Raw genomic sequence first — 17,413 nt, forward strand, 5'->3', positions numbered from 1 at the left:
GGAGCCTGGTAACCCTAGTGCATGAGTCCTTAGTGTCTGAGACACTCCCAGAGAAGCAAACCCTGTCCATTGTCTGTATCCATGGGGATCGCCGGGAGTACCCCACTGCCAGGGTTACCATGTCCGTGTTGGGCAAAGAGGTACAGCATGTCGTCGGAGTGGGACGCCAAATCCCTTATGCCGCCATACTGGGAAGGGATTTTCCTTTATTCTGGACTCTATGGAAGAGCGATATGCCTTCCCTTAGGGACAGACGACAATCTGGCCCAGTGCCCGAGGATCCCGATGTGGGGATACCAGCCGTAGGGGTCACCACATCACCTGTAGAGTGTCATCCCGAAAGGTTTCCCCTAGAGGTGTTGGCAGGCGAATCCGTGGAAACCCCGTCCATCCCGGACCTGGAGGTATCCCGTGACACGTTCGGGACCGCCCAGCTCCAGGATCCGACATTATTGCGGGCGAGGGAAGGGGTGACAGTGGTAAATGGGGTGGCTCAGCACCCAGGGGCCGACTCGGTGTTTCCCCATTTAGCTTTTAACCAGGACCTGCTGTATAGGGTGGACAAAGTGCAGCACGAGGTAGTGGAGCAGCTGGTGGTACCCCAGCCATACCGCCGTGTGGTACTGGACTTGGCCCACTCCCACGTGCTGGGAGGACATTTGGGCGTAAAAAAAAAACAAGAGCGGATTCTGCAAAGGTTCTATTGGCCCGGGGTTTATGAGGAGGTCAAAAGGTTTTGCCAATCCTGTCCAGTGTGTCAGATGACGAGCCCCCAACCCCACTATCGCAGTCCCCTAGTACCCATGCCCATCATTGAGGTCCCCTTCGAAAGAATAGGGATGGATCTGGTAGGCCCCATAAACAAGTCGGCCAGAGGGCACCAGCATATCTTGGTGGTCTTAGACTATGCCACCAGATATCCTGAAGCGATCCCACTACGTCATACTTCAGCTAAGCTCATAGCTAAAGAACTCATGGGCATGTTCGCAAGAGTGGGGATTCCAAAAGAGATCCTGACCGACCAGGGGACACCCTTCATGTCTAAGGTGACGAGGGAGCTCTGCAAGCTTTTAGGGGTTAAACGGTTACACACGTCCGTATACCATCCTCAAACCGACGGACTAGTGGAGCGCTTTAACAAAACCCTAAAAACTATGCTTAAAAGAACCGTAGCCAAAGACGGAAAGGATTGGGACTTGTTGCTGCCGTACGTATTGTTCGGAGTGCGAGAAGTGCCCCAGGCCTCTACGGGATTCTCGCCCTTCGAGCTATTGTACGGTCGACGGCCAAGAGGGTTGCTGGACATCGCTAAAGAGGCGTGGGAGCAACAGCCCACCCCACACAAGAGTATTATAGAGCATATAGAAAAGATGCAGGACCGTATCGAGACAGTCCTACCAATCGTCCGGGAACACATGGAAGCCGCCCAACTGGCACAGAGCCGGGTATACAACCGGAGTGCCCAGGTCCGGACATTTAACCCGGGTGACCGGGTACTGGTGCTAGTCCCCACCATTGACAGTAAGTTTTTAGCACGGTGGCAAGGTTCCTACGAGGTGAAAGAGAAGGTAGGGCCAGTGAATTACAAGATATCCCAGCCAGGCCGGCGGAAGCCAGAACAGGTATATCATGTAAATTTACTGAAATCGTGGAGAGATAGGGAGTGTCTCATTGGGGACGGCCCAAGCACTGTCTTGTCTGCGGGGAAGATCCCAGCTCCACCCGAGGTCCCGGAGGGCACCTCCACGGTAAAGATAGCGGGTGGTCTGTCGACCAAACAAGCTCAGGAAGCCAAAGAGTTGGTGAGTCGAAATAGGGACGTGTTCTCTGAGCTTCCTGGTCGAATTTCGGTAGTCCGACATGACATCGTCACCGAGACCCACGTCAGGGTACGGTTAAAGCCGTATCGTCTACCAGAGGCCCGGCGACAGGCCATTTCAGAAAAAGTAAGGTCGATGTTGAGGTTAGGGGTGATTGAGGAGTCAAGGAGCGAGTGGGCCAGCCCCATAGTCCTCATCCCAAAACCTGACGGTACTCTGCGCTTCTTCAATGACTTTAGAAAGCTCAACGAAGTGTCAAAATTCGATGCCTACCCCATGCCCCGGGTAGACGAGCTCATAGAATGGCTAGGGAAAGCTCGCTATTTCTCGGTCCTCGACCTCACAAAAGGATATTGGCAGGTGCCTCTCACGGAGGCGGCAAAGGAGAAGACTGCCTTTGTCACCCCCGAGGGGTTATTTCAGTACCAAGTTTTGCCCTTTGGCCTACATGGCGCTCCAGCCACCTTCCAGCGATTGATGGACGTCATACTACGGCCCCATCGTCCATATGCTTCGGCATATCTGGACGACATCATCGTGTTTAGCCAGGACTGGGAGAGTCACCTGCCCAAGGTACAGGCCGTAGTCGATTCACTTAGAAAAGCCGGACTGACGGCCAATCCAAAAAAATGTTCGATCGGGTTCGAGGAGGTCCGGTACCTGGGATACGTGATTGGGCGGGGAGTTGTCAAACCCCAGGTAGACAAGGTTGAGGCGATCAAGAGCTGGCCCAGACCTCTTACCACCAAGCAAGTACGTTCGTTCCTAGTGTAAGCATCTAAAGGGTGAGGTTATTGATGGTAAGTATGTGTCACTGAGGCTGCTGCTCTCAGTGATGTAAATCCCGGAGGTAAATGGCAACCAGTGATGTTAGATTGCTGAGTTTGTGGTAGCTGGAACTTGGGTCCGGGATTTAGGAGTGACTGAAGAGTTTGGGTGGGAAGGTCACTCCCATACTCCATCTCCTGTGTTACCACCTCACCCAGCTGGAAGCTAATTTAAAAGACACACTGTCAGTATGTGTTTGGTGTTGGTCTGCAGAGGACTTAGGAGCATTCCTCTCCACAGTGTTCCTGAGAAGGGAAAAGACAAGATTCTGCACAAAGGTGACTCCTGTATTTTGCCTGTTTAACAATTGAACTGTTATATGACACATGAGGGCTGAAGATAAGTGCTTTATGTGACTGAACTTTGATGGGCTGAAGCCAAGCCATCCTGTTGGACCAAATTTGAGTTGTGTTTTTTCCAATAAAACCCTTATGTTGCATCCAATCCTGCCGACTGCCTACCATTTGTACAGCTAATCTCCACATATGGTGTCGGATGCGGGCAAGTGGTTGCTAAGGGTAACGGCTGCATAATTTTTTTTTTACTCTGTAACCGGCTTATGTCTTGGATAAAGGCTGCTACATTGTTGCCCAGTGAGACTCCTGCCATGGAGGAGCTAGTTAAGCAGTTTGTGCAGGTCAGTGCTGCCCAGCAGGAAACCAACCGTCTGTTGCTGGAACAGATCGCAGTCCTGAGAGAGAGTGTGTCAGCTCAGCCAAGGAATATGGAGGAATTAGCTGGGACTGTGAATGGAAAAAAAGCAGTGCACTGCGCCTTGCAAAAAATGACCCCAGATGACGACATAGAGGCCTATCTGGCGGTGTTTGAAAGGATTGTGGAAAGGGAGAAACTCCCTGTGGCTGAATGGACTGAGGTTCTGGCGCCTTATTTGACTGGAGAGCCGCAAAAAGCATATTTTGATTTAACAGCAGAACAGGCCAAAGACTATGATATCCTTAAAGCAGAAATCATTGCCAGGCTGGGAGTCACCTTATCTGTGCGTGCTCGCAGAGTCCATGAATGGCGGTTTGAAGAGAAAAAACCGCCCCGCTCTCAAATGTTTGATTTATTACACCTTGTGCGCAAGTGGCTACAACCCGAGACACTGAGTACAGCAGACATGGTCGAACGAATCATGCTCGACCGCTATGTGAGTGGACTTCCTTGGGACATTCACCGCTGGGTTGCTCAAGGAGACCCCAAAACCCTGGATCAATTGGTTTCACTTGTGGAGCGGTTTACGACTACCGAGACCTGTCTGAGGCCTGAAGGTAAACCACAGCAGTTCGTGGGATCCTCTGGTGGTCGTCGACAGAGAGCAACCTCCACAGCCATTTCTACCTCTGAGCAGGAGGACCGAGCCAACAGACAAAGCCTGGGTGGCTCACCCCGGGGAAAGCGGTTTTTCATTCCAAGAAAGGTACCCTCCCGTTCTGAAGCCCCACTCGAAGGCCGACCTGAGGTCCGTTGTTGGAAGTGTCAGCAACCGGGGCATATTGCAGCACACTGTTCCCAGGGGGAGGAGCCAATGGAGTGTGGTGCCACCCGCCGCCTCTCCATGTTTGCTCATCCTGTTTGCAGTGCTACACCCCTGCAGGAACCAGGTCCCCAGGAGCGTCAACTCCAGGTAAACGGGATTAGTGTTGTGGCCCTTTTGGACTCAGGTAGCCTGGTCACCCTCTTGTGTGCTGCCGTACCCCATGACCTGGTCATCCCTGAAAGGCGGGTGGGGGTGGTTTGTATCCATGGGGACACTAAGCATTATCCGCTGGCCAAAGTGACTGTAGGGACTGGCTGCGGGACAGTGACCCATGAAGTGGGTGTGGTACCAGACTTATTACATCCATTGATTGTGGGACGTGATTTTCCGTTGTTCTGGGAACTCTGGTCTCATTCCCACTGTAATGATACGCCTGTTGCATGTTCACCTTCTTTCAGCCCAATTCCTTTAGGGGAAGAAGCCCAAACAGATGCTGTAGGGGTGACCAATGAGGTATCAGACAGTTTTCCCCTTGAAGTATTGGCTGGGGATGAGGGTGAGGAGTCTAACCCTGAGCAGAATGTACCGGACTTGGAAGTGTCACGGGAGAACTTTGGGACTGCTCAGTTACGAGACTCCACCCTGAAACATGCATGGGAAAATGTAACTGTACTGAATGAGGTGCCTCAGGAGCCTAATGCTGATCAAAGGTTTCCTCATTTTGCTGTCAGTGATAACTTACTGTATCGTGTTACTAAGATGCGTAATGAAATTGTGGAGCAATTGGTGGTACCCATACCTTATAGAAGGATGGTCCTTGATATGGCCCACACCCATTTACTTGGGGGTCATCTGGGGACTGACAAAACAAAGGAAAGAATCCTGCAAAGGTTCTATTGGCCAGGTTGTTACCAAGAGGTTGAAAGGTTTTGTCGGTCCTGCCCTACCTGCCAAGTAACGGCTCCTGTGAGTCACTTTCGGAGCCCCTTGGTTCCCCTGCCAATAATTGAGATTCCATTTGACAGAATAGCTATGGATTTGGTGGGGCCGTTAGTTAGGTCTGCCCGAGGCCACCAGTATATTTTGGTAGTGCTGGACTATGCCACCAGGTATCCTGAAGCCATTCCGTTGCGGAATACCTCCTCCAAGTGCATTGCTCGGGAGTTGGTTCATATATTTTCCAGAACTGGCCTACCAAAAGAAATACTGACTGACCAGGGTACACCTTTCATGTCAAAAGTTATGAAGGAGCTTTGCAACCTGCTGAAAATTAAGCAGCTAAGAACCTCTGTATATCATCCCCAAACAGATGGCCTCGTAGAGAGGTTCAATAAAACCTTAAAGGGGATGTCGAGAAGGGTGGTAGAAAAGGATGGGAGGGACTGGGATTGTCTGTTGCCATATCTCATGTTCTCCATCCGAGAGGTCCCCCAGTCCTCCACTGGCTTCTCTCCATTTGAGTTATTATATGGGAGACATCCCAGGGGATTGCTGGATATTGCCAAGGAGACTTGGGAGAGTGAGGCTACCCCTTACAGAAGTGTGATAGAACACGTGGCCCAAATGCAAGATCGCATCAGCAGTATTATGCCCATCGTGAGGGAACACATGCAGAAGGCCCAAGAGTCCCAGAGCAGGGTGTACAATAGAGCGGCCCGGGTGAGGCAGTTCAACCCTGGGGACAGGGTACTAGTGCTGGTTCCCACGGTAGAAAGCAAATTTCTGGCCAAGTGGCAGGGTCCTTTTGAAGTAGTAGAAAGGGTTGGAGAAGTCAATTATAAAATACATCAGCCTGGGAAAAGAAAGCCCATCCAACTCTATCACGTCAATTTAATAAAACCTTGGAAGGATAGAGAGTCCCTGGTAGCGGCCACAAAACCCCAAATGGATTGTCGCACAGATATTGAAAAGGTTGCAATAGGTGACACCCTGTCCAAACCCCAAAAACAAGAAACCAAGGAGTTTCTACAGCAGAACAGGGATATTTTTACAGACCTGCCAGGCACTACAGATGTCATTCAGCATGATATAGTCACTGACCCCGAGGTAACGATAAACCTTAAACCATACAGAATCCCTGAGGCTCGGAGACAAGCGGTCTCTGAGGAGGTAAAGCGTATGTTAGCTCTGCAGGTTATTGAGGAATCCAAAAGCGAGTGGTCCAGCCCCATTGTATTAGTGCCTAAGCCAAATGGGACCTGGCGGTTCTGCAATGACTTCCGCTGTCTAAATGAAGTCTCTAAATGCGATTCCTATCCTATGCCCCGGGTGGATGAATTAATTGAAAGGTTGGGACCAGCTAGGTATATTACCACACTTGACCTCACCAAGGGGTACTGGCAGATTCCCCTATCAGAGGAGGCAAAGGAAAAGACTGCCTTCTCCACCCCAGACGGGCTCTTTCAATATACCAGGATGCCCTTTGGGTTACAAGGGGCACCCGCCACTTTCCAGAGAGCGATGGACAGGGTCTTGGGCCCCCATAAAAGGTACGCAGCAGCATACTTAGACGATATCGTGGTCTTTAGCACGGACTGGGAATCCCATCTAGGTAAGGTACAGGCCGTACTGGATTCCCTCAGGAAAGCTGGCTTTACTGCTAACCCGGAGAAGTGCGCTATTGGGTTAGAGGAGGCTCGCTATCTGGGGTATATTGTAGGTAAGGGCACAATAAGACCACAGGTAAACAAAGTGGAGGCAATTCAGAAGTGGCCACAGCCTCGGACAAAAAAACAGGTGAAGGCGTTCTTGGGGATTGTTGGCTATTACCGCAGATTTGTCCCGAACTTTGCCCCCATTGCAGCACCATTAACAGACCTCACGAAAGGGAGAAAGTCAGTAATGGTCCAGTGGTCTCAAGAGACAGAAAAGGTGTTTCAGGACCTTAAAAAAGCCCTATGCAGTCAGCCTGTGCTGATCGCACCAGACTTCTCAAAAGAGTTTATTGTCCAGACCGATGCCTCAGAGGTTGGTTTAGGGGCAGTAATGTCACAAGAGGTAAATGGGGAAGAACACCCCATCATATATTTGAGTAGAAAACTCACCTCCTGTGAGAGAAACTACTCAATAGTGGAGAGGGAGTGTTTGGCAATAAAGTGGGCCCTCGTGGCTTTGAGGTACTATTTGGCAGGTAGGAAGTTCCGCTTGGTATCTGACCATGCCCCTTTAAAATGGATGTGCCGAAATAAAGGAAACAATGCAAGGGTAACACGGTGGTTCCTGGAGTTGCAGGACTTTAATTTTGTGGTAGAGCACAGGGCAGGGAAGCTTCATGTTAATGCTGATGCCTTGTCAAGGATTTACTGTCTATCAGGGTCAAGTGCCCAGTCCCCTGGCCTTGGGCAGAGGGGGGGGATATGTAAGCATCTAAAGGGTGAGGTTATTGATGGTAAGTATGTGTCACTGAGGCTGCTGCTCTCAGTGATGTAAATCCCGGAGGTAAATGGCAACCAGTGATGTTAGATTGCTGAGTTTGTGGTAGCTGGAACTTGGGTCCGGGATTTAGGAGTGACTGAAGAGTTTGGGTGGGAAGGTCACTCCCATACTCCATCTCCTGTGTTACCACCTCACCCAGCTGGAAACTAATTTAAAAGACACACTGTCAGTATGTGTTTGGTGTTGGTCTGCAGAGGACTTAGGAGCATTCCTCTCCACAGTGTTCCTGAGAAGGGAAAAGACAAGATTCTGCACAAAGGTGACTCCTGTATTTTGCCTGTTTAACAATTGAACTGTTATATGACACATGAGGGCTGAAGATAAGTGCTTTATGTGACTGAACTTTGATGGGCTGAAGCCAAGCCATCCTGTTGGACCAAATTTGAGTTGTGTTTTTTCCAATAAAACCCTTATGTTGCATCCAATCCTGCCGACTGCCTACCATTTGTACAGCTAATCTCCACACTAGGGATGATAGGATATTACAGGCGCTTTATCCCCAACTTTGCCACAGTGGCGGCCCCATTGACAAGACTTTTAAAGGGGAGGAAGACTGTGATGGTCCGCTGGGATGAGCAGGCGGAAGAGGCGTTCTCCCGTTTGAGGTCGGCTCTGTGTGGGTCCCCGGTTTTGGTGACACCAGACTTCACACGGGAATTTGTCGTTCAGACGGACGCCTCTGGAGTGGGCCTAGGGGCAGTACTCTCTCAGGAAATCAGTGGGGAGGAACATCCTGTTGTCTTCCTGAGTCGCAAACTCACCCCAGCGGAAACCAGGTACAGCGTGATAGAGAGAGAATGCCTGGCCATTAAGTGGGCCCTCGAGTCCCTTAGGTACTATCTGTTAGGGAGAAGGTTCCTTCTGGTGACCGACCATTCCCCTCTTCAGTGGATGAGCCGGGCCAGGGAGGGGAGTGCCCGGTTCACCAGATGGTTCTTATCCCTCCAGAATTTTAAGTTCAGTGTCGAACACAGGGCAGGCCGCTTACAGGGGAATGCCGATGCCCTGTCCCGCGTACACTGTTGTACGTGTGTCCAACCTCTCAGGATTGAACAGGGTGTGCAACCCTTCAGGGTTGAACAAAGGGGGGGGGGATATGTAGGAGAGTACCTGGGGTGGTGGTAAACGGGAGGTACGTGCCAGCGGGGGTCCTGGCCCCGCTGGAGTAAGAGCCGGAAAAGTGCATTTTGCAGCGGTTAAGCTGTTAACAACGGATCCAGGCCGGCTCTTATTGGGAGCAGGCAGATATGCGGGCGGGTGCCTGTCTCCCCACGGTCCAGGCCAGGTTTTGCAGGGAAGGGTTAAAACCTGACCAGCAACAAGGGTGTGGTGCACAGTGTGGAGCTTCTGTGTTCTCTGGCTGTGAGAGTGAGGAGTGGAGGTGAGCTGGGCTGCGTGCTGAGGCCTGTAAAGGAGTGTGCAGGGACCCGCAGCTGAATCCAGGAGGGATCCATGTCCTGTGGCTAGGAGCCGGACCCATGGACTTACTTCACCAAGGAGAAAAGGTGACATTACTCCTGGCTTTAAATAGACTTTGCTTTATGTGACTGAAACAGGCCTCAAGTAGCCTGCAGCAGGGACTTGCTGTGTTTGAACTATTATTTTGCTGTGTGTGACCACCCTCCCTATGAACTGCACCGTCTTTCACAAATATGCACCGTGTGAATAAACAAAGCATTGTGTTTTACACCAAGACCGGTCTGTGATGCCTCTATACTGCACTCGCTACCACTGCCTACCAGAGCGGATCCCCACACAGATAAAATCAAGTGTGCACTGCGCAACTGTATCTGTGGCAAGGTCCACCTAACCACAGATACGTGGACCAGTAAGCACAGCCAGGGACGCTATATCTCCCTAACTGCACACTGGGTAAATGTAGTGGCGGCTGAGCTGTTTGGCGCACGTCCTTCCGCCGCCAAGGATCGAAGGGCATCATCCTTTGCCTCCTGTTGCCTCCTCTTCCTACTCGGCTTCCTCCTTCTCTTCTACCACCTCCTCATCCGGTCAGCGACAGACCTTTACCACCAACTTCAGCACAGCCAGGGGTAAACGTCAGCAGGCCATTCTGAAACTGATGTGTTTGGGGGACAGGCCCCACACCGCGCAGGAGTTGTGGCGGGGTATAGAACAACAGACCGACGAGTGGTTGCTGCCAGTGGGCCTCAAGCCCGGTCTGGTGGTGTGCGATAATGGGCGAAATCTCATTGCAGCTCTGGGACTAGCCGGTTTGACGCACATCCCTTGCCTGGTGCATGTGCTGAATTTGGTGGTGCAGAAATTCATTCACAACTTCCCCGACATGTCAGAGCTGCTGCATAAAGTGCGGGCCGTCTGTGCGCGCTTCCGGCGTTCTTATCCTGCCGCCGCTCGGCTGTCTGCTCTACAGCGTAACTTCTGCCTTCCCGCTCACCGCCTCATATGCGACGTGCCCACCAGGTGGAACTCCACCTTGCACATGCTGGAGAGACTGTGCGAGCAGCAGCAGGTCATAGTGGAGTTTCAGCTGCAGCACGCACGGGTGAGGAACAGCACCAATGCACTGCGGAACAGCACCACTTTACCACCAATGACTGGGCCTCCATGCGAGACCTGTGTGCCCTGTTGCGCTGTTTCCAGTACTCCACCAACATGGCCAGTGGCGATGACGTTGTTATCAGTGTTACAATACCACTTCTATGTCTCATTGAGAAAACACTTAGGGCGATGATGGAAGAGGATGTGGCCCAGGACGAGGAGGAGGAAGAGGGGTCATCTCTAACACTTTCAGGCCAGTCTTTTACAAGTGGCTCAGAAAGAGGATTTTTGCAACAGCAGAGGCCAGGTACAAATTTGGCCAGCCAGGGCCCACTACTGGAGGACGAGGAGGAGGAGGAGGATGGAGATGAAGCATGTTCACAGTGGGGTGGCATCCAACGCAGCTCGGGCCCATCACTGGTGCGTAGCTGGGGGGATACGGAGGACGCAGACGATACGCCTCCAACAGATGACAACTTGTCCTTACCTCTGGGCAGCCTGGCACACATGAGCGACTACGTGCTGCAGTGCCTGCGCAACGACAGCAGAGATGCCCACATTTTAACGTGTGCTGACATCTGGGTGGCCACCCTGCTGGATCCCTGTTACAAAGACAATGTGCCATCCTTAATTCCCTCACTGGAGCGTGATCAGAAGATGCGCGACTACAGGCGCACACTGGTAGACGCGCTCCTGAGAGCATTCCTGACTGACGCCGGGGGACAAGTGGAAGCACAAGGCGAAGGCAGGGGAGGAGGAAGAGGTCGCCAACGCAGCTGTGTCAGCGCCAGCACCTCAGAAGGCAGGGTTAGCATGGCCAACATGTGGAAAAGCTTTGTCACCTCGCCGCAACAACCGGCCCCAACTGCTGATATGGAGCGTGTTAGCAGGAGGCAGCATTTGAACAACATGGTGGAACAGTACCTGTGCATACGCCTACACGTACTGACTGATGGTTCTGCCCCATTCAACTTCTGGGTCTCCAAATTGTCCACATGGCCAGAGGTTGCCCTGTATGCCTTGGAGGTGCTGGCCTGCCCTGCAGCCAGTGTACTCTCTGAACATGTATTTAGCACGGCAGGAGGCGTCATTACAGACAGACGCAGCCGCCTGTCTACAGCCAACGTGGACAAGCTCACGTTCATTAAAATGAACCAGGCTTGGATCCCTCAGGACTTGTCTGTACCTTGTGCAGAATAGACAGTTCTAACAGCCTCAACCATCCATCCTTGTACTCAAGTGCACTTATTCCTTTTTTTTTTTTTATATGTCCCAATATTTTGGGGGATACCCCTATGTAAAAATGCAAAATAACACACATCTGTGTTGGCTACCTATTCCTCCTTCGCCGCCGCTTCCACCTAGACCGCCACGTGAGCCTACACGGCCACATCCACCCATTCACCGCCTCCTCAACCTCTTCCTCCTACATCATTCCTAATTTTTATTTTTTTAAGGTCTTTTATGTTTTTTTTTATTCATTTCCCTATCCACATTTGTTTGCAGAGCATTTGCCATGCTCTTAAGCACATTTTGCTGCCTTTTGCAGCCCTCTAGCTGTTTCCATGGCTATTTTAGAGCCATTTTAGTGGCCAAAAGTTTGGGTCCCCATTGACTTCAATGGGGTTCGGGGTCAAGTTCGGGTCCCGAACCCGAACTTTTTTTTTAACCCGAACATCCAGGTGTCTGCTCAACTCTACTTACGATGGGTCAGAAAAGACCATTGTATGTTGAAATATTGTATCCTGACGCCATTGTATCTTCAGGGACCACTGTACTCCTGTCTAGATATTTAAGGCAGCTCACAATGCAAAGCAGGAATTGACAACCGTACTATGTCAAGGTAAATTCTGGTGCCAGTGGAAGGCTGGAGCCACACTTAGGCTGGGTTCACATCAGGTTTTTTCTATCCGTTTATCATATACATAGGGATAAAGGGATACAAAAATGTAGCACACCACGCTTTCCATCCTGCAGAGACCAGTTGAAAAACATATACCTTAATCTATACAGTTTTAACAATGAAATTCTTTGGTGACGTATGATATTGTATGGCATCCTTCAGAGGCATCCGTTTAACATATGTTTTTTTATATAGGTTAAACAGATGGCAAAAATGTGATGTGAACCCAGCCTAAAACTAAAGACAGTCAAATGTTCCTGTTTCTGTAATGTACGGGTATTATTGGATATGGAATGATCACTTCACCTGGACCTGGCTGAACTTATTTGCTTTCATAAATTACAAGGAGAACCATTGTATTTCTCTGCTTAAGTGCTGAAAATGCATATCAGAGCAAAAACCATGCCATGAGGATGAAAGATCTGCCCATAGAGTTGAGACAGGATTGTGTGGAGACACAGATCTGGAGAAGTTCTGCTACACAGAGTTCTCAAGTTCTCAAGAGCACAGTGGCCTCCATGTTTCTAAGATGCATCCTAGAGTGGGCCACCCCGCACCAAATTAAGTAGTCAGGGGTGAAGGGTTTTGGTAAGAGAGGTGATCAAGAACCCAGTGGTTACTATGTCTGAGCTCCAAAGATCCTATGTCCAGATGTTCAACCATCACTGCAGAATTCCAACAATCTCGGCAGAGTGGCCAAAAATAAATCTCTCCTTAGTAATAGACACATCAAAGTCCACCTGAAGTTTGCAAAAAAGAAGAAAAAAAAGCACCTAAAGAATTCTTAGACTGTGAAAAAACAAGATTCTTTAGTCTGATGAAACCATGATTGAAGTTTTTGGCTTTGATTCTAAGTGTCATGTCTGGAGGAAACCAGGCACTGCACATCATCTGTCTAATACCATCCCTACAGTGAAGCATGGTGGTGGCAGTATAATGCTGTGGGGGCGTTTTTCAGTGGCTGGGACAAAGACTGGTCAGGGCTGAGAGAAATCTGAAAGTATAGAGATACTGTATTCTTAATGAACCTCTGATCCAGAGTGCTCTGATTCTCAGACTAGGCCAAAATTTCAAATCCATTTAGACAATGACCCTAAGCACACAGCCAAGTTAGCACAGGAGTGGCTTAGGGACCACTCTGTGAATGTCCTTGAATCCAGCCAGAGCCCTGACTTGAGCTCAATCAAACATCTCTGGAGAGACCTGAAAATGTCTGTCCACCGACTGTCCCCATCCAACCTGACAGAGCTTGAGAGGCTCTGCAAAGAAGAATTGCAGAAAATCCCCAAATTCCAGTGTGCAAACCTTGTGGTTTCATACCCAAAAAGGCTGAAGGCTACAATCGCTGCCAAAAGTGTTTCAAATAAATACTGAGTAAAGGGTCTGAATACTTATGCAATCAACTAGTGTGGGGAACCTTGTTGAAACTTAACATTTAATAAGTAAGCATTAAAATAGGCCCATATCATTAATAGAAATGCAAACAGAAGACTCACTAATCAAAGAGAAAGCAAAATTAATAAAACAAGGAGCCCGATTCACAGCACCCTTACAGTGTGCGTAACTCAACAGGACCAGGAGAGAAGGTAATGTATAGACTTAAAAAGGGGTTAAAGGGACACAATGCCGGGTGTCTTACCCTAGGAGTCCCTACAGCTCCCACCAAAGTGTATCTTCCTATATGGCCCTAGTGGTCCCTTTGGAGTACGATGTTAACTGCACAGCTTCGTCAAAGGGATGAAACAAAGAGAAAATAAACACTCATACCAACTCCACAGAGTGTCCCAATGCATTTCAATGGCACTTGCCAAATCATCAGGGGACAAAGTGACTGTCGTGGCGATGTAGTGCCAAAATAGTCCTAGTACCCAAATTGCCCTAGTATGCGCTACACATACCATACAATTACAATCAACAGTTTTACAATAACATTGTCACAAGCAGGTGTGTAGTGACAAAGGGAGCGGTGATCAATCGCTCCGATGTACTCATCTGTACATGTAGAGGTGAAGCATGGGTCAGAAAAAAAGCATTGTGTCCAGCGTATGACGGCGGCGATGTAGATCTATGCACGGCTGAATTTAAAGGCCGCGCCAGATCGCTACCAAGTTCGCTCCCTCCCAACACATGACAAGTCACATGGGCCGATAATGTGAATCATCACATGATCAGAACATTCTTTTGGAGGCAGTGCGGCCAGCTGGAAGGTAACTAGTCATCATCCTGATGCGCTAAGTGGGCGGAATCAGAGACGGGAGGGTGGGAAGGCAAGATGGGAACACGCCTCCCAGTCACCTCGTATGATTTAAATAAACAAAGAAACTTTTACCACTGGACAAGCGGTACTTGTCCAGAGTAAATGGGGTTTAAAGAGCCTCTTAATCGGCAAGTTCTTGGTCCATGTACTGATGGAGACATAATCAATCAATAAGCAAAGCTCTCATTTAGAAACGAGAGGGTGGTAGTAATAGCTTAAAGAGATACACATCAATAATATACTGAGCCATAAACAAAGAGGTGGTAAATTACCAAGCTCACCGTGCCACAGCATAAGGTGACTGTAATCTATTTAGATACAAAGAACAATAATAGTAAGAAGGTCCTCACTGTAGAGGACATAATACACTAACAGTACCTATAAAAAATAACATAGTAATACTGCTAGTCACGGGCGGCAACTTTATAGTGGTGACTGCACAAAAAACAACAAACAATGCGCACAAAAATCTTATGAGCCAAAGTTGTCAGCAGGAAATGTCTAAAACGTGTAGGTCCTCTGGGAGATCTTGGACCTCTATTGACAAGGCCTTGCTCAAATATTCCCAAAACTCCCACATGTGCACACGGCTCTTGCCAGTTAGATTTCTTATTTTCTGCCACCGTGTGTTGTATAACACAGTACCTGGAGTTCTGGGACCCCCACTTATTACACATATACTATGCATATGGTGCAATTGCTTTTGATAGAATACTCTTATTATGAAAATGAATAACGTAAATAATATTATACTGTTTTCTTGCAATTCCAATGTTACATCCATTCACACCTGATAGACGCTTCTTGGCATTTACCCGGTACTGGTCCACGATCACTAAAATCACAAAATATACAAATTAGGATGAGGTCTGACGGATCCTGAGTGGATCGCAATGTCTTAATTTAACAAAGAGCATTCTTTAGCCCACATTCTGTAATTTAAAGACTATGACAGCAGAATAAGACTGACAGAGCGTCCTTATTATAAAACATGACTATATATACTCCATATACTTATACCTCCAGTACACTTACACCAAGGGAATCCATAATATATACTTCCAACACACACCTGCGATGTAAGCCACGGTATAGCCCTATAGCGGCAGACAGTGGCCATCGGCCACAATGGTTATGAAACGCAACATTATCAGTCGTTACCTTTCTTGTGGCAGGTTGGGTATTTCAGAATGCTGCTTTCACATTGTGTTTGTAGCTTTGTTGGATCTGATATTTGATATCCAGAAACACATTCAAACTGAACAGTCTCATTATCTTCATAATGTACAATATGATTATTCTTTAGCTGTATGTTGTTTATTCTCATGTCATTCTCCTGTACAGTGCATGCCCCTGTGGCAAAATGCATAAAAATCATTTTATTTGTATTAGCAATTTAGTCATTAGCGTTTACAAAGGAAGATCCAAAAATTTGTGGCTTTGGTGTAAGTCACCACGTGATCATGCTGGGAGCGCACGGTGACGTCATCACGCTCAGCGCAGGTCTTTCGGCAGGTCTTTTTCCATTAAAGAGAGCAGCGGACTGCCTCTGCACGAGCAAGTGGATGAGGTGAGTGATTTTTTTTTCTCTTTTTAAACTCGAAACCATATTGCACTAGCGTATTACAGCTGTTAGACGGGTGCACTTTTGTCTAAGCGACCGTTAGAAATGGTCTTGTTGATTGATAGGCTAAATACGAATTAATTTGTAACAAATCTAATTTCTTGTCAAACTTTGGTGAAGCTGCCAAATCGAATTTTTCAAAACTTCGCTCATCTCTAGTTCTAAACATAGTGAGGTCTCAGCTAGTTGAACAGTAATGTCACAAAACAGGTCAAATAAACATGATTATATAATATAGTACAAGGCACATGCACACAGTGATGCCACAGTGCAGATAATAAACACTAGTATACCCTCATGTGGAAGGGTCCAGGGGCGGATTGGCCATAGACCCTAAAGGGAAATTTCCCGGTGGGCCGATGCCCCATGGGGCCACCCAAGTCCTCCTCTCTGCAGCTGACCGGGTACATAATGAGCTCTCAACAGTAATTAACACAGTGAGAATCAGGTACTCGTGTACTTGGTCAGCAACCACACATGCCTTCCCGAATTCAACTGCTGCGGCCGCACCTCACCTCCTAAGTCCCCTGCTCAATATCTTAGAGACAACTGGAGAAGGAGGACAGAAAATGGCATCTATTGATGGCCACCACAGAGGGGCAGCTTTTGGGGCAGTATATTGTGCTGCACTGTGGTATATAGTTCTGATGGGACGGTATTTTGCACTATGGTATTGTTGTCCCCACCTACTTGGGTTGCCCTGCCTTCTGTTAATTTGGACCTGCCTACAAAATGGAGCCACTTTTTTATTTATTTTTTCCAGGGCCACTTTAAGTTCCCAGTCCGCCCCTGGAAGGGTCAGTTTACAGCTTTGAGATTTCCATAAAAATAATTAATGTTTACTCTCCATCCTAAGCATGAAGGATGTTTCCGAACATTTTAAAATGAGGGTAAAGGTCCTTTTACACGGACCGATAATCAGGCTGATTATTCGTGATGAGTGTTTGTATAAATGCTCATTCCTGATGACTGGCTTTTATAAGGGTGTCTTAACATGCGGCACATTTTGTGGTAGAAAATTCCATGACTGAAAATCAGTTCCATTCATTTGAATGGGACAGCAAGCACATGGATTTCTGCAGTTCCCATTAAGGTGAATGGACTAATTTTCAGGGGCTGAATTTTCTACCACAAATTCTGTCGCGTGTGAAGGTACCCTAAAAGGTGGCAGTGATCACTCAATGAATGAGGAAAACGCTTGTTCGCGAGGTGATCATGTCTTTCTACTGCCACCGAAAATCATTGTTTCTGTACAGCAGATCATCCTGTGTAAACAGCAATCTGCTGCCCAGGAAAAATGGGGGAAATTTATCAAAATTAGTTTAAAGGAAAACTGACTTAGCTGCCCATAGCAACCAATCAGATTCCACCTTTCATTTTGCAAAAGAGCTCTGAAAAATGAAAGGTGGTATTTGATTGGACAACCATGCCAGTTTTCCTTTACATAAGTTTTCATAAATGAGTTTCTAGGGGACAAGATATCACTGTACCCTCATATCCACTGACGATCAGGCAATTATTAGGAACGTTTCAGTTGTTACTGATAATT

General features: G+C 48.3%; 1 protein-coding gene across 1 annotated transcript in view; it reads right to left on the minus strand.

Moving 5' to 3' along the window:
• LOC120979012 (complement factor H-like) overlaps nt 1-17,413 on the minus strand; it is a 139,902-nt gene that overhangs the window by 30,833 nt on the left and 91,656 nt on the right. The window contains exons 6-7 of the mRNA XM_040407506.1: nt 15,402-15,593; nt 15,031-15,075 (exon numbers count right to left, since the gene is read on the minus strand). Of these exons, the coding sequence (XP_040263440.1) occupies nt 15,031-15,075; nt 15,402-15,593 (237 nt within the window). The remainder of the gene's footprint in view (nt 1-15,030; nt 15,076-15,401; nt 15,594-17,413) is intronic.

Source organism: Bufo bufo, chromosome 9, assembly GCF_905171765.1.
Source record: "Bufo bufo chromosome 9, aBufBuf1.1, whole genome shotgun sequence".
NCBI lineage: Eukaryota > Metazoa > Chordata > Amphibia > Anura > Bufonidae > Bufo > Bufo bufo.